The sequence below is a fragment of the Rhinolophus sinicus genome, chromosome 3, assembly GCF_057876585.1.
Source record: "Rhinolophus sinicus isolate RSI-liver-muscle chromosome 3, RSI-T2T, whole genome shotgun sequence".
Lineage (NCBI taxonomy): Eukaryota > Metazoa > Chordata > Mammalia > Chiroptera > Rhinolophidae > Rhinolophus > Rhinolophus sinicus.
This window is the reverse complement of record NC_142503.1, coordinates 110,263,840-110,283,747: the sequence shown is the minus strand read 5'-3', so window position 1 is coordinate 110,283,747 and position 19,908 is coordinate 110,263,840. Positions and strand designations below refer to the sequence as shown.

At 38.9% G+C, this 19,908-nt stretch overlaps 1 protein-coding gene and 1 pseudogene across 3 annotated transcripts in view; one reads left to right on the top strand and one right to left on the bottom strand.

Annotated features, from left to right (window-relative positions):
- Window positions 1-13,365, bottom strand: part of MIS18BP1 (MIS18 binding protein 1) — a 44,248-nt gene extending 30,883 nt beyond the window's left edge. The window contains exons 1-4 of one of the 3 annotated variants that reach the window (XM_019751722.3): window positions 12,973-13,365; window positions 6,191-6,822; window positions 2,300-2,398; window positions 1,538-2,022 (exon numbers count right to left, since the gene is read on the bottom strand). In XM_019751722.3, coding sequence (XP_019607281.3) covers window positions 1,538-2,022; window positions 2,300-2,398; window positions 6,191-6,731 — 1,125 coding nt within the window. In that variant the 5' untranslated portion in view covers window positions 6,732-6,822; window positions 12,973-13,365. The remainder of the gene's footprint in view (window positions 1-1,537; window positions 2,023-2,299; window positions 2,399-6,190; window positions 6,823-12,972) is intronic. The other 2 variants (XM_074328191.2, XM_074328190.2) reach the window with 2 other exon arrangements.
- LOC148758549 (serpin B5 pseudogene) lies at window positions 6,829-10,803 on the top strand (annotated as a pseudogene).
- Window positions 13,366-19,908: the final 6,543 nt, after the last annotated feature.

Below are 19,908 nucleotides of genomic sequence, written 5' to 3'. Positions count from 1 at the left end.
TTATCCTCATAACACTAGGAGGTAGTTATTAATATCTTCGTTTTGTAGATAAACTGCATTAAGGTCATTATATAACTTGCCCATGTCACCCATAGCTAGTTAATGGCACAGATGGGTCACAAATATGCAATTCTGGTTCTAGAATCCTGTACCATACCGCTTATATAAAATGTTAAAATGTTAATTCATATTCATTCCACAAACACTTGTTGAGCTCCAGGTGACAGACACAGTTTGGGGAGTGGGGATTCAGCAAGAAACAATACAAAACAGCCGCCCTCTTGATGTGGGCGAAGTGGGGGTGGAAGAAAGTGGAGTGATGGTGGTGACATCCAAACAAATGGACAAATAAGTAATAAAATATCAGGGAGTCATCATTACTAGATAACTGGAGGTGTTTTTTTAGACAGGATAGTTAGGGAAGGTCTTGGAACAGAGAACTGTATGAAGTGAGGGACTGGCACATGGAAATCTGGTAATATTCTTCCAGGCAGAGGGAACAAATGTAAAGGCCCTAAGTAGGAGGCATGGAGGACACAGTGGTTTGAAAGAAGTGAGCATGAGGGAATAAAATGAGGCTGGGCATCTCCAGGATTGAATTATGTAGAGTCCTGTACACTATGGTAAAGGTTTAGTGTTTTCTCTTGAGATGAGAAGTTACTGGAGGATTCTGAGCAGAGGAATGACATGATTTAATTGTTTAAGGAGCTGTTGGGTAGAAATTGGACTATATAAAGATTCTGGCTGTTGTCTGCCATCATCCTTTTAAAAATTAACAGACAAAACGTTAACAACTGGAAATTTTACATTGTATCTTTCCCCTTGAATGTTTTTCCATTCTACTTTCTTCAGAGAATTTGTCCTAATATAACAGCATAGTTTGAAGGTCTGAAGTCTTTTATTGATCACTATATTACTTTACAACAGAAAAAATAGTCACATCTTCAGATGCTGTACACGTATGTAATTCTTTTTTCTCTTTTAATTGCTCTGTTATTGTACCCCAAGAATCAGGAAAAAAAAATTAAGAACAAGTATGAACTCAGTGTTCATCCCCAAAGGAAGCAAATTGTTGAAGGCTATATACAACTAGTACCGTGTTTCCCCGAAAATAAGACCTAGTCGGACAATCAGGTCTAATGCATCTTTCGGAGCAAAAATTAACATAAGACCCAGTGTCATATCATATATCATATCATATCATATATCATATCATATCAAGACCCGGTTTTATATTATAGTAAAAGAAGACCGGGTCTTATATTAATTTTTGCTCCAAAAGACGCATTAGAGCTGATGGTCTGGCTAGGTCTTATTTTCGGGGAAACACTGTAATAGAGCAAGATAAGACTTATCACCTGGGTCTTCTTGCTTTCAACCCACTGCTCTTTTCACTAGGCCATACTGCCTCTGCACTAAATAATAAAACATAAAAATGAAGCCAAGGAGAGAGCATAAGGAGAGGGCATAAGAGCTCAAGCTCTTGAAAAATGGGGGTAAAAACAGAAATACACATCTATCTTAAAGGTTTTCCTACCTTATTTTTTTTAATTCCATGTATAGTAGTTTGAAAGATACTTGAAGGAGGAGGCTTTGAAGCACATCTTTTTGATCTCCGAGGTATTGTTACATGAAAGCTTGGAGTTGCAAGTACAATTTTACATGTATCATTTATGGACCCTGGAAGATCAGCCTCTCTGGGCATTGTTTTCTCATTTCCTTCCTTAATTTCCTGTGGTGAAGTCCTTTTTGTTGTCATCTTGCTATCAGACACCATTAATTGGTCGCCATTTTTAGTAGGAACACAGTCAGTATTGAGAGTCTCAACAGTAGTACTTTGGGATTTTTCACAGGCTGAATCATTGCCTCCTAAAATAAACGTGTCCTTTTTGGACTTAGTGGTTGCAACTGTATTCTCCTTTGAATGAAGAATTTGTTGAGCCAACTGGGCCCTAGTTAATGCCCTGTTTGGGACTCCTACAGGTAAAACATTTTCATGTTCCTGGTTCAAAATTGGAAGCTCTGCAAAAAACACAAAACCAAACAAAATTTATACAAGAATCACATGAAATTAAAAGAGAGAAACAGGACAATTTAACACTGTTTATATTAAAAGGAAGTCTTTGGGTTAGGAATGCTCCACCCTTCCCTTTCCAACAGTCTTTCTGAGTGCCTCTGGCTTTTATGATTTAATCTTTATCCATAGTCAATACTTAAAGCCTGCCTACACAGGGAAAGTTACTACCCAGAACATTTAACCATACATTCAAATAACAAACTAAAAAACAAAATACTTTACCATAAGTTAAATTGTGCAGAGGCACTTTCTTTTCCTGTTGACACTGAACCTTTTGCTGGACAGAGAGTGAAACACTACTTGATGATTCTAGAGGAACTTCTTGGATGGAGGTTGGGATGTTTTTTTAAAGAAAGAGAAAGATGAGTTCTGTTAGTCACTGAGAAGAAAAAAATGCCATTTTAAAATCTTGAAATAAAGACTTAGGTTCAGTAATGATCAGACCAATATAGTATACTTTTCTAATACACGAGCATTACCTAAGTTTTCCCCTTTATTATCTTCTCAGGCCTTAACTCCATTCTCTACACCTACATTAGGCTGAGAAAGAATTTTTTAAAACTACACCATGTTATAACTTGCCAGCTCTAGACAAAAGTATACTACTGGACTCAGAAGCCTAGAGATCTGGAATAAAAATCTGGTGCTGCCACAATTCAGGTATATATTAAGATTATATATGAAGTACCTCCAGTCTTGAAAATTCTGATTTTTCTAGCTGCTGTAAATTTCTAAAATGTGAAAGGACAGTTGAAGAGCTATAACTTACACTTTAAAAATCAAAATGCTGAGACTCAACCATAATTTGCACCCTTCTGACATCTCTTTAGCAGGCTTTCAAAGGCACAAATCTGGTAGGCTATCAACTAGACAACAAGAACTACTAGTATTGCTTACATTTTATTTTTGCTTCACATCCTAGATCATTACTTTTATCTCTTCAGTATAGAAATAAGTTTCTTTCACACAAAAACGGGAAGGTAACAGACTTAAAATTTGAACCAGAGAAGGAAAACTGAATTATTTTATGTTTAATTTCAAATATTATACTTGAAACAAATTGGTAGTGATTATGTTTTAATAAGTATGCTTCGTCCTTAGAAATCTTAATATAAAGATTATAGAAACTGCAAAACTTATTCTCCGGGAGCATTTGAGATCTTGTTCCGTGGCATATGTCATTAGGTTTGGCTGAAATAAACTCATAAAAATTAAAAAATATTTACTATAATGACGAGTCATAAAAGAATGAATTTATTTCTTTAACTCATTCTACTAGAAATGGAAGGGCAATGCAGTAAAGACAAAAAGTAATTTGATCAGATATAACATGCTACATAACCTGGGTCACTTATTTGAGAGTCCAAGGCCCAGGCAGAGACTCTAAAAGATCCCTGAAATTACATACAAAATTTGTGTTTGTATATATGTGCGTTTTCTGGGGAAAAAGTCATCACATTCTCAAAGCAGTCATTTCTTTCTCTAATTCTATTTTACACATAAATTGTGCTTTCATGTGCATTATTTCATTGGCTTCTCCCTTTTCTCTCAGGCTGTGTGAGAAACATTATTTTGTGTACTCCCCCACCTCCATCCTAAACTCCCTTAGAAAACTGCTTTTTGTGTCAAAATATATCATTGTCTTTGAAAGGCGACAATGCACCCACAATCTATTGTGTAGAAGTTAAGAGCATGCACTTTCTAATAGATACCTGTATTTAATTCTCAGCCCATCCCTTATTACCTGTGGAACACAGAGCAGACAAAACCTCTTCATAAGCCCCATTTCCTACACTATTGAGTGAGCATCTATCTGTAGTATTTGCTGAAAAGATTAAATAACACATGTAAAATATCTCTATTAATTACTGCAACTCACTAAAATCTCAATTTCAAGTATCCCAATTTCTGACCACTTTCTATCTTTCCAGATTATTCTTTTTAATTCACTGACTATCCCAATAAGACGTACACTACACTTCTTCACTTCCTCATCTCCTTCAGTCCTCTTTTCCTTGTCTAACCAACTTAAATTTCATGGCCAACTGTGGTTACCACCTTGCACACACATCCCAGCTACCCTGCTATTCTCTCACTTCATTCTATTTGGCAAAATTACAATCCTGATCAAATCCAACCCCCTACCTATTCCCCATCAGCACCTATACAGCTAAATAGGGACAGAGGAAAATTCACAACCATACTTAAATTTTTAAATTCATGCCCACAAACCACAAGGTCAATAACGTTGCCAAGGAAATCAGACTTCAGCCCGGGCCATTTAATCTTCCACTCCTACATTAGTCAAACCTCCACCTCCTCAAATTTCAATACCTGCTTCTCATACTCTTAGCTGATGACTTTACTTCCTATTTCAAATTATTTCTGAAGTCATATAACACTACCCATCTTCTTGTTTGAGTGATGATCTGTTTAGGTTCCTAGCAAAGGCCAAACCTCCATGTTTGAATTCTATTCCCTCTCAACTATTCAAGGGTATCAACTTCCAATCTCAGTTTTTCCTTCTCTACTGGCTCATTCCTAACAGCACACAAAAATGTAATTCCACCAATTATTAAAAACAGTAAAATATTTAAAAAACATACTTCCCATATTTCTCAGCTCCCTCAAAGAGTTGTCTATATGCACCACTGTCAGTATCTGTCTTCACATTCCCTCTTGAACCCTCCTGAATCACGTTGTTGAATCGTTCCACCAAAGCTGCCTTCATCGGTCACCAAGGACCTGCATGTCGCTAGAGCCAATGGTCAAATCTCACTCAGCCTTCATCTCACCTGACCAATCAGCTGCATTAGACACAACTAGGTGACTCTTTCCTCAAAGCGTTTCATTCTCTTGGCTTCCAAAATATCACTCCTGGTTTTTCTTCTTCTTCATTTTCTTCTAAGTGGCCTGCACTACTTTCTAGCCTTTATTCTAACTTCTAAATTTTGAGGTGCTCTAGGACTTTCTTGAATGTTTTCTCTTTCTACATTTACTCCTTGATGATCTCATCTTATAGCTGTAAATACCATTTAGAGGCTAATGATTCCCAAATATAATTTTCTCACCTGCACTACTTCCCTAAATTCCAACTATTTTTTCCAACAGCCTAAATCACACCTACACTTCAATTTTTAACAGACATATCAAAATTCACGACAAAACTTAATAACTAAGCCCCCTGTCTTATTCCTCCTTCAGCCTGTTCCATTTCAGTGAAATCAGTCCACCCTCCCAGTTGCTTAAGGAAAACAAAAACAACAAAAAAACACAAGTCTAAAACAAACAAAAACCCCACCCTGGAGTCATCTTTTATATCTAACATGCCACACCCCATCTATGGGCTAATCTGATTGGCTCTTCACCAAAACATATCCAGAATCCAATCACTTCTGCGCGTCTTCACTGCAACCACCTGGCCCAAGCCAACACCATTTCTCACCTTGATTACCAGTAATTATTTCAAATTAACAGCCAGAGTGATATTTTTAAAATGTAAGGCAGACTTTGTTATTCCTCTGCTTAAAATCCTCCAATGGCTCCTGACTTTGCTCACGGTAAAGGGCCAAACTCTTACCCAAAGGTCCTACATTATCTGACCCTCTCTTATTTATCCCCACCTCCCCAGCTCTGTTCACTCACTCCATGATACACTAATCTCATGGCGGGTCCTTGAATTTCTGAGGCATGCTTCTATTTCACGGCATTTGTACCAGCTGTTATCTGTCTGGATCATCCTTCCCCGGTGTCCAAGATACTTATCTGTATCTATCACCCTCTTGAATTTTTCGGCTGAAATACCTTCTCTTTGAAGCATACCCTGACTGCCTCACTGAAAATCACAACGTGCTCTAACTCTCCCCATTATCCTTACTCTGCTTTTTCTTTCCATAGCACTTCTCTGCTACTCTACCATAAAAACTACTTAACTACTGTATGTCTCCCACCGACTGAATGTGAGCTAGCTACATGAGGGCAGGGATTTTTCTTCATTTTGTTCACTGCTGTATCTGGAGTACCTAAAACAGTACCGGACACAATAAACAACACATCACAACTTTGTAAACAACCTCATAATAAATATACATAAATAAACATAATAAAAATAACCTCTTAGTGAGCTGCTTTCTGATTGGAATGATTGGTTGTTCTCCTTTTCTTCACAGAGGTAGGTATGCTGCAATACTCTTTTCTCAGCTCCCTTGGGAGTGAACATTTTGTTGCTTTCACTTTTCTGTGGTTCCAACACACTACTGTTTCTTAATGCTTGTTCTTGCTTGTCATGCAATACTTTTTCTTTCATTCTTTGAAATACTTTTCCTGGTGATTCATACTTGGCTTTATTTTTTAATCCATCCTTGATGGGCTTTATAGCACTGATATCAAGAAGACTGTTAGAGGCGGTAGCCTCTGTTAGCATGGTAGACTGAAATACATTTTTATTTTTAGAAATTGTTGTTTCTAGGAATTGATTCGTTTTATGGTTATTCAATTTTAAAAAGCAGTTCTGATATTTCACCAAATCTTTTACAGGAGTAAGTGTGCCTGAAGGAATGCTGTCAAAAAAGACTGCATGAATGGGCACATTTCCCCTTTGAGATGTCTCTGTGGACAGGAGAATTCCTGAATTTTTCAAAGGTGTTGTAATCATCTTGATAAATAGGTGCAACAAATTTCCTCTATCAGAAAATTCACGTAAACACAAAGTTCAGGACAGATCTTCAGCAAGGGCCCAGAGGAACCTGTAATTCAATGTAAAATCAACCTTTATCGTCCTTTGGTACAGAAAAAGTTTATTTGCTTTCCATAATGACAAAAGGTTTAATTGGTTCATAACAACACTGGGTAACCTATAGCTCACAAGTCAGACTAAAATTTTACATTTCTGTTAAATCTCATTTTATTTCTATTTAATAGGAGCCATTTGGTCTTTGAACTTACTTCTCTACAAAAATACAGCATTCATTAAATCATCTACTTAATAGCTCTAAGAACTGAATTTTGAATATCTGTTTTTGAAATTTACTTGAACCTTAAGTCCTGGAGGTTCCAACCTAATATTTGCATCAAAAAACATTAAATGACATCTGCACATGGCAGTATATTGGGTTACAGAAGATTAACTTTCCAAATATCGTTCTTCCCTTTAGGCACTTAAATTTTAACGCAGTAGCTACAATGATATATCCTAATTAAGGCTGAAAAATCCATTCCATTTTTTAATTAAATAATCCCCAATCTTGATTTTGTTATGCTGCAGAACATTTTAATTATGAGGTTTTTGTTGAAAAACCTTCAAAACAAAATTATATTCATTCTAACTTTAAAAAAAATTTAATGCTATTTAGAATTTTTCAAGGGAATCATGTACTTGAGCATACAATGTCTTAGAATTGTTTTAGCTTGTTTCTTACGTACAAATTTTATATCTGACACCCAGGAATTACAGTTCTACATGATAAGCCATACAGTTGCTTTCTACAATACTTGCTAAATAAATATATCAGCCCAAGGAGCTTGGAACTTACCAGTCTAGATCTATAGCATCTCTTACTGCTGAATTTATAACTATTCCAATAAGTCTTTGACATCATGTAAACATAAAAAGCCTATCACAGAAAATTCTAATGCAGTGAGACCAAAGACATCACATATCTTTACCTACAGTAACCTCTGTGAGAAATAAATATGCAAGTTAAAAATTCATATACAAATTACTATTTTATCCAACGGTTTATAAGAGGAAAAAAAAGGAAATATTTCTCACTAACGAGCTGACAAAGGATATCTTGGGAGCCTAACCTGTGAAACAAAAACTACTGAATTCTTTCACAGAATGTTAATTCAGCAAGTATGTACTAACACGTACAATTATGTGGCAATGTGCTAGTGACAGGAGTCTTGTGCAGGGAGTTATAAAACTCACTAGCCATGCACGTTCAACTCTCAAAAACAAAAATAAACTAACTGGGACAACTACATGGGAAAATGGCAAAGTATGTGCAAGTTTACACAATCCCAATACTTCAGAATGTAATAAAATGCTCAACAGGAAGTATAAACTGCAAATTAACTAGCAGAACCGAAAATAAGGCCAACGTGTAGTAGACATACAGAACTGTTTTCACTTAAAGGCTGATCATTATGGTCACATTGAACGGCTCCGAGAACGAGCCCTAACTCCTCTATGACATGTTGCCCAACCTTTTACCTCTCAATTCAAGCATGAGTAGGATGGAGAGGTGAGTAGTCAAGATTTCAAACAGCATCAAATTCCACACCCCCTCAGGACTCCTCTTTGCTACTGTGTGACAAATAGCAACTCAATAGAAGCCAAAAGAGTTGCCAACAGTTCACAGTGGTTTCAGTGTGATTGATGGAACAAAGAAGGATGTAGAGGGGGAAAACATCACGTAGGATTTTCTCTGACCATAGAGGCTTTGCAGAATAGACAGAATAAAGACAAAACACCACTGGGTGAAGGCCACTTAAGAAACACCTGAAGCCCCATTCTCTTCCTAGTTAAAAGAGCAAAACAAAGAAAAATTCTGTTGCTCCGACTCTGATGAAACACAGACCTTAGACAATGGGCATTCAGTAATAAGCACTGCTCAATTTGAAGAAAGAACAGAATGTCCTGAGGGCCAAACATACTTAATAGAGGTCACAAACAAGAAATCTGAGGTCATGAACAAGAGATTGTTAGCTCCTTCTTGGACTGGAGATTAGAAGGTGAATTCTAAAATAGAATGCTTGTGCTTTCATTAACTGCTTAAAGCTATTTGGAAAATCTAACAATTCATTCTGAAAACTGACAAATGCTGATGTACTAGGAAAAAAAAAAAGTTACTTATTCAAAATAGACTCGGGCATGGGAAAACCATTACATGACAGGCTAGCTATGAGCATTTATAGTAAATGTACATATAGAAGTAAGGCTAAACAACTGTTGTCATGGATCTGATACTGAATGTAACTTGCTCTTCTTCCCAAAAGACATGAAAAATTTGTCTAGGAATGTACTGTAGTAGTAACAGTACTACTACTAAGTATCATATGGAATGGGTCAAAAATCTCAAAGCACACTAACCAACACGGAGCTGGAGTTGGGAAAAACGAGAGGAATTGTAGGATAACTGGCAAACGGTACGTTTGAAAAAAAAAAAGAAAAAGAAACACAGTATATGACATACGCAAGACCAATATATCACATTCAAAGAGACCAAACGAATCAATAAAAAAAAGATCAATACAGAAAAAGGACAAAGGACATTAAAGGTAACTAACAGAAAGAATACAGGTGCGCATGCCCTTGATCAAGAAATCCCACTTCTAGAGGGAATGCTTTCCTTGTCCCTTTTGTTTTCCAGAGTAACTACAACCCAGGCTCACAATGGATGCCCTGCAACTGGCAAATTCAGCTTTTGCAGTTGACCTGTTCAAACAGCTGTGTGAAAAGGAGCCAGCAGGCAATGTCCTTGTCTCTCCAATCTGTCTCTCCACCTACCTGTCACTTGCTCAAGTAGGCACCAAAGGTGACACAGCAAACAAAAGGACAGGTCCTTTACTTTGAAAATGTCAAAGATGTGCCCTTTGGATTTCAAACAGCAATGTCGGATATAAATGAACTTAGTTCCTTCTACTCACTGAAACTAATCAAAATGGTCTACATAGACAAATCTCTGAATCCTTCCAGAGTTCATCTGCTCTTCCAGGAGACCCTACACAAAGGACATGGAAATAGCTGACTTCAAAGATAAACTGGAAAAAACGAAAAGGCCAGAACAATGCAAGTAAGGATCTCAGACGGCCACTTTGAGAACAATTTATCTGACAACAGCATCAGTGACCAGACCAAAAATCCTTGTGGTTCATATGCTGCCTATTTTGTTGGAAAGTGGATGAAGAAATTTCCTGAATCAGAAACCAAAGAATGCCCTTTCCAAGTCAACAAGACTGACACCAAGCCCGTGCAAATGATGAGTCTGGAAGCCAGGTTCTCCATGAGCAACATCGAGGGCTTCGACTGTAAGGTCACATAGCTCCCTTTCAAAACAAGCACCTCAGCATGCGCGCCCTGCTACCCAGCGATGTGGAGGGTTGAGTCCACGGGCCTAGAGAGGGTTGAAAAACACCTCAACTCAGATACCCTTGCAGTGGAACAATCCCAGCACTATGGCCAATGCCAAAGTCAAACTCTCCATTCCAAAATTAAGGTGGAAAAGATGATTGATCCCAAGGCTAGTGTGGAAAACCTAGGGCTGAAAAATATCTTTAATGAGAATACATCTGATTTCTCTGGAATGTCAGAGACCAAGAGAGTGGCCCTCTCAAATGCTATTCATTGTGCTCAGAAATAACAGAAGATGGTGAGGAGCCCACAGAGCTGCCAGGATCACGAATCCTACAACACAAGGATGAATTCAATGCCCACCACCCATTTATTCACATCACCAGGCACAACAAAACTCGAAACATCACTTCCTTTGGCAAGTTCTGTTCTCCTAAAGTGGCTGAGCCCAGGTGAAATTCCTCCTGAATTCTCTGTGAACTCTGTATCCAGAGAATCACTTTCTAAATATGATAAATTGTTAACATTGCTGGATGAGGAACCAGCTGGTACTTGTCATACGTAATCCTCACACTAATAGGCCCATCTTTTCCAATCTTTTCTTTTGTTCCCTGCCCCCCACCCCCCCAATAAGAAACAATGCTTTGAATGAAATCACTCCAGAGGAGAACTATGTAGTCATTATTTGTTATACTATCTAGGGTTATGGGCAGGAATACAGTCTTTCACAGAGAAAATTCCCGTAAGGAGGACCTGCAGGATTTTATTCTTAGAGCTTTGCCTCCCTTTACTGGGATACAGACTGTTCCAGACCTTCTCACTTCCCTAAACGACTAAAGAAATGTGGTGCACGGGACCCACAAAACTTTCCTGGCTCCAGAGAAACTTGAGCATATGTTCAGGCTACTGTTGGTCCACAGCTCCTTATGCTAAACCCTATGGGACAAATGTTTTCTTCAAACTCTGATTTTTTGGGTTTCTTTAGAAAGATAATATGTTGCACAAACTTATGTTATGGAACTCCACTGACAGAGTATGAAACAACACCTTATAAATCAATACCTTAATACATCTGCCACAAATGGTAGACTAGTGACACACAAAAAAAGTAGCCCAGGGATATCAGGTTTTGCCGACAAATGTATATGCCACCAATTTATGAACAAGCTTTGTTTTCAGAACTTTTTGAGATTTTGGAATGTTGGATAAGGAATTGCAGACCTATGGTAGCTATCGTGCAGCCCCCTAAAGGGGAAGTTCAGATCTAATTAAAAATTCACTTTAACTTTTGATAGACTGCACACCTGGTCATTTAGTTGGTGCTAGACCGCTGGCAGGGGCTTCTAACTGACTCAACAAGGTTTTAGATGTCTGACACCAAGGGACTTAAAATGCACAGGAACTCTCACAGTAGCCAATAAAAGAATTTTATGAGAGTTGAAGGATGTTGTCTCTGTCTAACGGGATAGTGGGGAAGGGAAAATAACTTATGACTTTAGAAAATCTAACTCAAGCTACTGAAGTGCTCATGCTGTTTTGACATGAATTTTTCCAAGCCTGTAAATAGCTAGTCAGTAACTTACATTAACAGTAATTTAAAAAGTTGGTCTGGTAAGTTAACAATATTGCAAGTTCACATATTAATTCACTATCAAAACAGCACATTTACTGAAGATTTTGTGACAGTCCCTCCCTCATCTCTTCTCTGGCGTTCCTTGTAAATAGGTTCAACTTTCTTTTTGCTCCGAAGGAGCAATATTAATTTCTTCTGTGCCATTGACAATAAGATATTATTCAACTAAAAAAACCATTGCACTTCTAGATTTTTTTCCTTACAGAAACACATACGTAAGAACGCAAATATATGTGGTAATAATAGCCAACATTTACTGCATATATGCCAGACACTACATAAGCTTACAGCAATTCTTAAGAGCTAAGCACTGTTATTATTCCCACATTATTCCTCACGAAGATGAGGAAACTAGGCATAGGGTGATTAAATAACCTGCCCAAGGTCCACTGACAATGAATAAGAGCAGGACCCAAGCCTATCTGATTTCAAAGCCCAAGTTCTGAAACAGGCACTGTATAAGGACGTTCACTTAATTACCCAGGAAATTAGAAACAATCTAGATGTCCAGCAATATGGGATAAAATTCTGCTACAACCATACAATTGAATTCTGTACATTCAATAAAAACATATATATGTAATAATATAGAAAGTAGCTAGTATATATTAAATAAAAGAAGAAGGAGCAGAACAGTACAATTGCCTTTCTGTAACACACATGCCCCGGAGCATAAGCATAGGGGGAAAATCCAGAAGTGTACCAAGTAGTAAACAGTGTTTATCTTTGAAGAGGAGGATGAAGGTCCCTTCCATTTTCTAATTGTATTAACATGTTTGCAACCAATATGTAATTTAATCAGAAGAAAACATAAGCTGGATGGCTCAGTGGTTTCTATAGCCCTATGGATCTTGGGTTCCAACGTTTAAAATCGGGCAGGACGCACATAATTTTCCTACTTGGTAATCACTCTACAGTAAAGGTATTTTTTTCCTGGAAGTGATTTTTAGAGCAAAGGCCTAGAGCGCTCATCATCGGAACTAATCTGAACGAAAGTGGTCCACTCTTGACAACTGCAGTAGACGTGCAACAAACGTACACACCGAATGAAGGCGTAGTTGTGACACCACTGCCAAAGCCAGAAGTATACAAAAGCCTGCGTGGGCCTAGAACGCTGAAGGGCTGGGACTCGCCGCGCAGGAGGGCACCGGCGGCAGGAGGCGAGGGGACCGGACGCGGAGGCCGTACCTTGGGAGACGGGCCCGGCTGAGAGAGAGACCGCGGCGGTCCAGGCTCGGCTTCGCGCGGATCGGGGAGGGAGTGGGGGGAGTCAGGAGCCTCAGGGGGCCCACGCATCGGGCCCGCAGCCGTGGATTCCCGGACACCCACAAGTGTGGGAATTCAAATTTGAATCGCCCGCCCTTCAGTCAGCCCGGGACTGGCGCGCTCAGGAACTGAGATACCACGCGTTTCACTGGGACTCACGAAAACTGGAGGCGGCCCCCTCGCCGCGTGGGCGGTGCTGTTTCCACAAAAAGTGGGTAATCCCAAGGGCCGAGCGCGCCCTGCCAGTCCACAGAACTCGTTTCGTCTTCTGGGGGCGCGCGCCCGCGCCACACTCCGCCGCTCCTCCCGTGATGCTCCGCGGCAGCGAGGCCTAAGTCAAAAGTCGCCTGCGCGCCGCTGTGGTACTGCGCTTTTTAAGTTTGGCCCTTCCCGGCCACCCCCATCGCCTACCGATGTGCTTGCTTGGGGCGTTTAGTTTGTTTGTTTTTTTCGGGTCTGGGGAAACAGCTTGCTGAATGTGTTTGAGAGAGCGTTTCGTTTTCTCAGGCCGTCAGATATTTGAGACGGAAAAGGAACGTTTTGCTTTTGAGGGGATAATGGACTGAATGGAAAGTTATACTTGCAATGGGATGTTTAGTTTGAGCTATTCCCTCAGGAAGTGTGATGGTTTTTGAAATTTATCTTCTCGAATCCTAAAAGTTTTCATCTCTACGACTCTGGGTTGCGGTGCAGTTGGTGACTGGGGCTTAGGCTGAGTCCTGCCTTAGGCTGCACCGAGTGATGCTCTGCTCTAACCACTGCGAAGTACCCTGTCTTTCGCCTCAGCGTCCCGGCAAGACCCAGTCGTTGCCTGGAAACAGTGTAGGGCGCCTTGTTTCGGTCTTGTAGGCAGAGAAAGAGGAGTAACAAGGGTTTTCAGCCCTAAACCCCTTCCAGCTCCAGTCCTGCATCTTCTCTCCATGAACTCCGCCCCAGCTCCCACCCACCCCAAGTCAGCATTTGGGACAGGAGTTTATTTTATGCCTCATCCAAGAAAATTCCTCAACATCCTAGAGTCATATTTCACATTTCTCCATTAAACCTGGACTGAAATGGTTGTCATGGATTAATTTTTTTAAGTGACTTTTGCAATACCCTTTTCCAAATCCTGTATCCCCTAAATCTTGTGCACACTGAATATTCAGAACCCCAAATATATTAAAGTATGCAAATAAATGCAAGTAAGGAAAAGAAACCAGTTTGAGGTGGGGCGGGAAGCAAATCTACAGGGATAAAACGAAGTTTCTGCCTGTCTAGCATAATGAGGAAATGGCTGGACATGTATTTGCACCAAATTCGTGGGGAAAGCCAGACTTAAAATACATGTTAAGTGGATGGACTACTCTTTGTGGAATAATGGGGTTTTGAAGAGATAAGTATTCATAGTCCAAAGCATCTGAAATAAAGGTACGAGAGGTTTCTGTGCCTGGTGCTGGAGATAGCCATGGCTCACACCTTCAGGCAAAATGGGAACCTTGAAATATTAAGGGAAGACACTCAGAATTATGGATTTTAATTTTTTTAATTAGCCACTTCTCATGTGAGAAGTAACTATATATAGCATGGTCCAGGTTGAACAGCTACAGGAATTTACATAAGGATAACTAATGATTTTCCAAGCAAAAATGGATGAAACGGTGGATAACAAAGTGTGATGAGAAGACATACAGACCACAGGGCAATGTTCATCTGTCCACTGGAACATCAACATGCTGCCATGGATGGGCCCTCCTTTAAGTTTCTGTCTGCCAGAAGGGGAGAGCTACAACTGGTTACGGTCAACCACCTTGGATAATCTGTCCAGTCCTAAATCTGTAACTCATGGGAACACATGTAGACCCACTTAGGATCCAAAGGACAGACATAGGAGGGAGGAACTGGAAGCCTCACACTGTGTGGGAGTTGCTGCCAAGGCATCTGGTTCTGCTTAGCCTGGAGGAATATTCCCAGGACCATGGTAAGTAAGTTCTAGCAGGGGTACTAATTCACCATATGGTGTTTTAGGGAGAATTAGAATAAAAGATGCTCTTTCTTCAAGGCCAGTGGTTCTCCACCAGAGGTGACTTCGTCCTTCCTAGGGGACATTTGGCAATGTCTAGAGACATTTGAATCACAAATGTCACAACTTAGAAGGGTGCCATTGACATCTAGTGAGTAGCGGACTAGATGTTTAGGAATGCTACTAAATATCCTATAATGCACTGGACAGCCATTCCACTACAAAGAATTATCCAATCTAAAATGTCTATAATGCCAAGGTTGAAAAATCCTACACTTGGAGATGTAGCCCTGACTTAGGATATTAGTCTCCTCTCACTCTCTCAGCTTTGTTCCCTTGTGTAAGATACAGTGGTACAACCACTACTGCCCTGTCTGGGCCTAGAGGAGAGATGAGGATAGAGTCAACAGGGAGGGTATCCAGGCTTTGTGCAAGAAGGCCTCTTCAGGGGAGAAGACTGCCAAGGAGATTACAGTGTGGTAGAGACAAATTACAAACACACAAGCATGTAAACATAACATAAATTGTAATAAATGCTATGACGATGTATCAGTTCAGATCCTCAAGAAGGTGATGATGGTAAAATGGAGTTAGGACTACAAGAGATTTATTGGGAGATAAGGCCTGTGAAAATTTAAGGGGGAGTAAGAAGGATTGGGCCTGGTGAATCTTCAGACCTTGACGGAGATCTGACAAAGAAAAAGGGAGAAGGAAACAGAATCGGGCAGAGGGAGCCTAAGAGTACAATGTAGAACTGACAAAGTATTGGCTAACCCAATAGGGAGACTTGGGGTAGTTCATCAGAGGAGTCCTTCAGTGGGCAGAAATGGGCAGGCCCTGGAATCCATCATGTTGGAGGCTACCTGGGAAGAACATGGCCTTGGCTCAAACGCTTTAAAAATTTTTTAAATTGAGATACAAGTATCATATATTAGTTTCAGGTGTACAACATAATGATTTGCTATATTTATATATTGTGAAATGATCACCACAATACTCATATGTCTAATTAACATCCATCACCACACATAATTATAATTCTTTTTATTTTTTTTATTTTTTAAAGATTTTATTGGGGAAGGGGAACAGGACTTTATTGGGGAACAATGTGTACTTCCAGGATTTTTTCCAAGTCAAGTTGTCCTTCAGTCGTAGTTGTGGAGGGCACAACTCAGCTCCAGGTCCAGTTGCCGTTGTTAGTTGCAGGGGCCAGAGCCCACCATCCCTTGCGGGAGTCAAGGAGTCAAACTGGCAACCTTGTGGTTGAGGGGCCCCTGGCCCATGTAGGAATCTGACCAGCAGCCTTCGGCATTAGGAGCACCGAGCTCCAACCGCCTGAGCCACCGGGCTGGCCCCAATATAATTCTTTTTCTTGTGATACAAACTTTTAAGATCTACAATGTTAGCAACTTTCAGATATACAAATACAGTATTATTAACTATAGTCACCATGCCATACATTACATGCCCAGTACTTATTTATTTAATAACTGGAAGTTTGTACGTATTGACCACCTTCATCCATTTCTTCAACCCCCCCACCTCCTCCTCTGTCAACCAATCTGTTCTCTGTAAATATGAGTTCAGGTGTTTTGTTTTGTTTCTAGATTTCACATATATGTGAGATTATACAGTATTTGTTTTTCTCTGACTTATTTCACTTACCATAATTCCTCAAGAACCATCCATGTTGTCGCAGATGGTGGGAATTCCTTCTCTTTTGTGGCTTAATAATATTCCATTGTATATACACACCACATTTTCTTCATCCATTCATCCATCAATAGGTTGTTCCCCTGTCTTGGCTATTGTAAATAATGCTGCAATGAACATGGGAGTGGAGATATCTCTTCGAGACAGTGATTTCATTTCCTTCAGATAAATACCCAGCAATGGAATTACTGGATCATAGGGAAGTTCTATATTTAATTTTTTGAGATATCTCCACACTATTTTCCATAGTGGTTACTCTAATTTACATTCCACCAACAGGGCACTAGTATTCCCCTTTCTTCATATTGTTGCCAACATTTATCTCTTGTCTTTTTGGTGATAGCCATTCTAACAGGTGTGAGGTGATACCTCATGTTTTTGATTTAAGTTTCCCTGAGGATTAGTGATGTTGAGCACCTTTTCATGTACATGTTGGCCATTTGTGTCTTCTTTGCAAAACTGTCTGTTCAGTTCCTCTGACCATTTTAAAATCAGATTGTTTGCTTTTCTTCCTATTGAGTTTATTAATTCTTTATGTATTTTGGATATTAACTCCTTATGAGATATGTGATTTGCGAATATTTTTTTTTCCATTCTGTGGGTTGCCCTTTCATTTTATTGGTGTTTTCCTTAGCTGTGCATAAGTGTTTTAGTTTGATGTAGTCCGACTTGTTTATTTTTGCTTTTGTTGCCTTCACTTTTAATGCCAAATCCAAAAAGTCAGTGCCAAAACTGATGTCAAGGAGCTTACTGCATGTGTTTTCTTCTAGGAGTCTTATGGTTGCAGGACTTTAATCGATTTTGAGTTAATTTTTTTGTGTGGTGTAAGATAGTGGTCCATTGTCTTCCTTTTACATGTGGCTGTCCAGTTTTCCCAGCACCATTTATGGAAGATAAGCCTTTAACAGCTCCTGAGGGAAATGCAGTTGAAGGCTGTCAGCTAACTGCATTCCTCATAGAGCTGCCATACTCTTTCATGAAAGGAGGTTAGAATTGCTCACTACCATGGCTGCCTCAGAAGGCTAATTAAACAATTATAATACAAGTTTATTAAGTGGCTTTCAGTGTTTTTTTGTTGAAAACCCACAGTAAGAAATCCATTTTACATTGTAACCTAATAATCTAATAAATACAAAAATACAGAATAAACACAGCTTTTATACATAAACAAGAGTTTTTAAAACATTGCTTACCCTTACTGTGTGCAATCCATACTGATATTTTCCTCTTATATTTACTTTTTTTTTTTATTGCTTGTGTATCATTGTAGAGCAGTGTATCTTCATGTTTGCAAATGATTAGGGCTTTTTTCTTTTAAAAATATAAGAAAATTTACATAACTTGAAATCAACATTTTAAAGTATACAATGCAGTGGCATTTAGTACACTTACAATGTTGTGCAGCCACCACCTACCAAAATTTTTTATCACTTCAAGAGGAAATCTCATATCCATTAAACAGTCATTTCCTATTTTCCCCACCCACAGTTCTTGGCAACCACCAATCTACTTTCTGTGTTTATGGATTTACCTATTCTGGATATTTCACATAAGTGGAATCATATAATATGTGGAGTTTTGTGTCTGGCTTCCTTCACCTAGCATTTTGTTTGTGTGTGTATGTGTGTTCATATGCATTGTTGCATATATCAGTACTTCATTCCTTTTTATGGCTGAGTAATATTCCATTGTATGTATATTGTATATCACATTCTACTTATCCATTCCTCCATTGACAATTGGGATTTTTCCACCTAAATATGTAATAATTTAGTATGAGTTGTTACTAACTTAGCTAAATAGCATACAAAAGTCTGCTACTATAATGCTCTGTCCCCTCTTTTATGATGTTACTGTCACACATTATATCTTTATACATCTATGCTCATTGTCATAGAGTTATAATTATTGTTTTCTGCATTTGTCTTTTTAAATCATATAGGAAATAGAAAGAGCTAAAAACCAAAAGTACAATAAAACTGGCTTTATGTTTACCTATGCCATTACCTTTATCTGAGTTTTTTTTTTTTTTAAATTAAAGTTTATTGGGTGACAATTGTTCGTAAAGTTACATAGATTTCAGGTGAACAATTCTGTATTACATCATCTATAAATCCCATTGTGTGTTTACCACCCAGAGTCAGTTCTCCTTCCATCACCATATATTTGATCCCCTTTATCCTCATATACCATCCCGCTCCCCCCTTACCCTCTGGTAACCACTAAACTATTGTCTGTGTCTATGAGTTTCTGTTTCTCATTTGTTTGTCTTGTTCTTTTGTTCTTTTTGGTTTATATACCACATATCAGTGAAATCATATGGTTCTCTGCCTTTTCTGTCTGACTTATTTCTCTTAGCATTATAATCTCAAGATCCATCCCTGTTGTCACAAATGGTCCTATTTCGTCTTTTCTTACCACCGAATAGTATTCCATTGTGTATATATATAACTTCTTTATCCACTCATCTACTGAAGGACATTTTGGTTGTTTCCATGTCTTGGCCACCGTATATAAAGCTGCAATGAACATTGGAGCACACATGTCTTTTTATTTTATTTTATTAAATTTATTGGGGTGACAATTGTTAGTAAAATTACAAAGATTTCAGGTGTACAGTTCTGTATTACATCATCTATAAATCCCATTGTGTGTTCATCACCCAGAGTCAGTTCTCCTTCCATCACCATATGTCCGATCCCCCTTACCCTCATCTCCCACCCCCCACCCCCCACCCCCCTTACCCTCTGGCAACCACTAAACTATTGTCTGTGTCTATGAGTTTCTGTTTCTCATTTGTTTGTCTTGTTCTTTTGTTGTTTTTGGTTTATATACCACATATCAGTGAAATCACATGGTTCTCTGCTTTTTCTGTCTGACTTATTTTGCTCAGCATTACTCTCTCAAGATCCATCCATATTGTCACAAGTGTTCCTAGATCATCTTTTCTTACCGCCGAATAGTATTCCATGGTGTATATATACCACAACTTCTTTATCCATTCATCTATCGAAGGACATTTTGTTTGTTTCCATGTCTTGGCCACTGTAAACAAAGCTGCAATGTACATTGGAGCACACGTGTCTTTATCTCTGAATATTTTCAGATTTTTTGGGTAGATACCCAGGAGAGGGATTTCTGGGTCA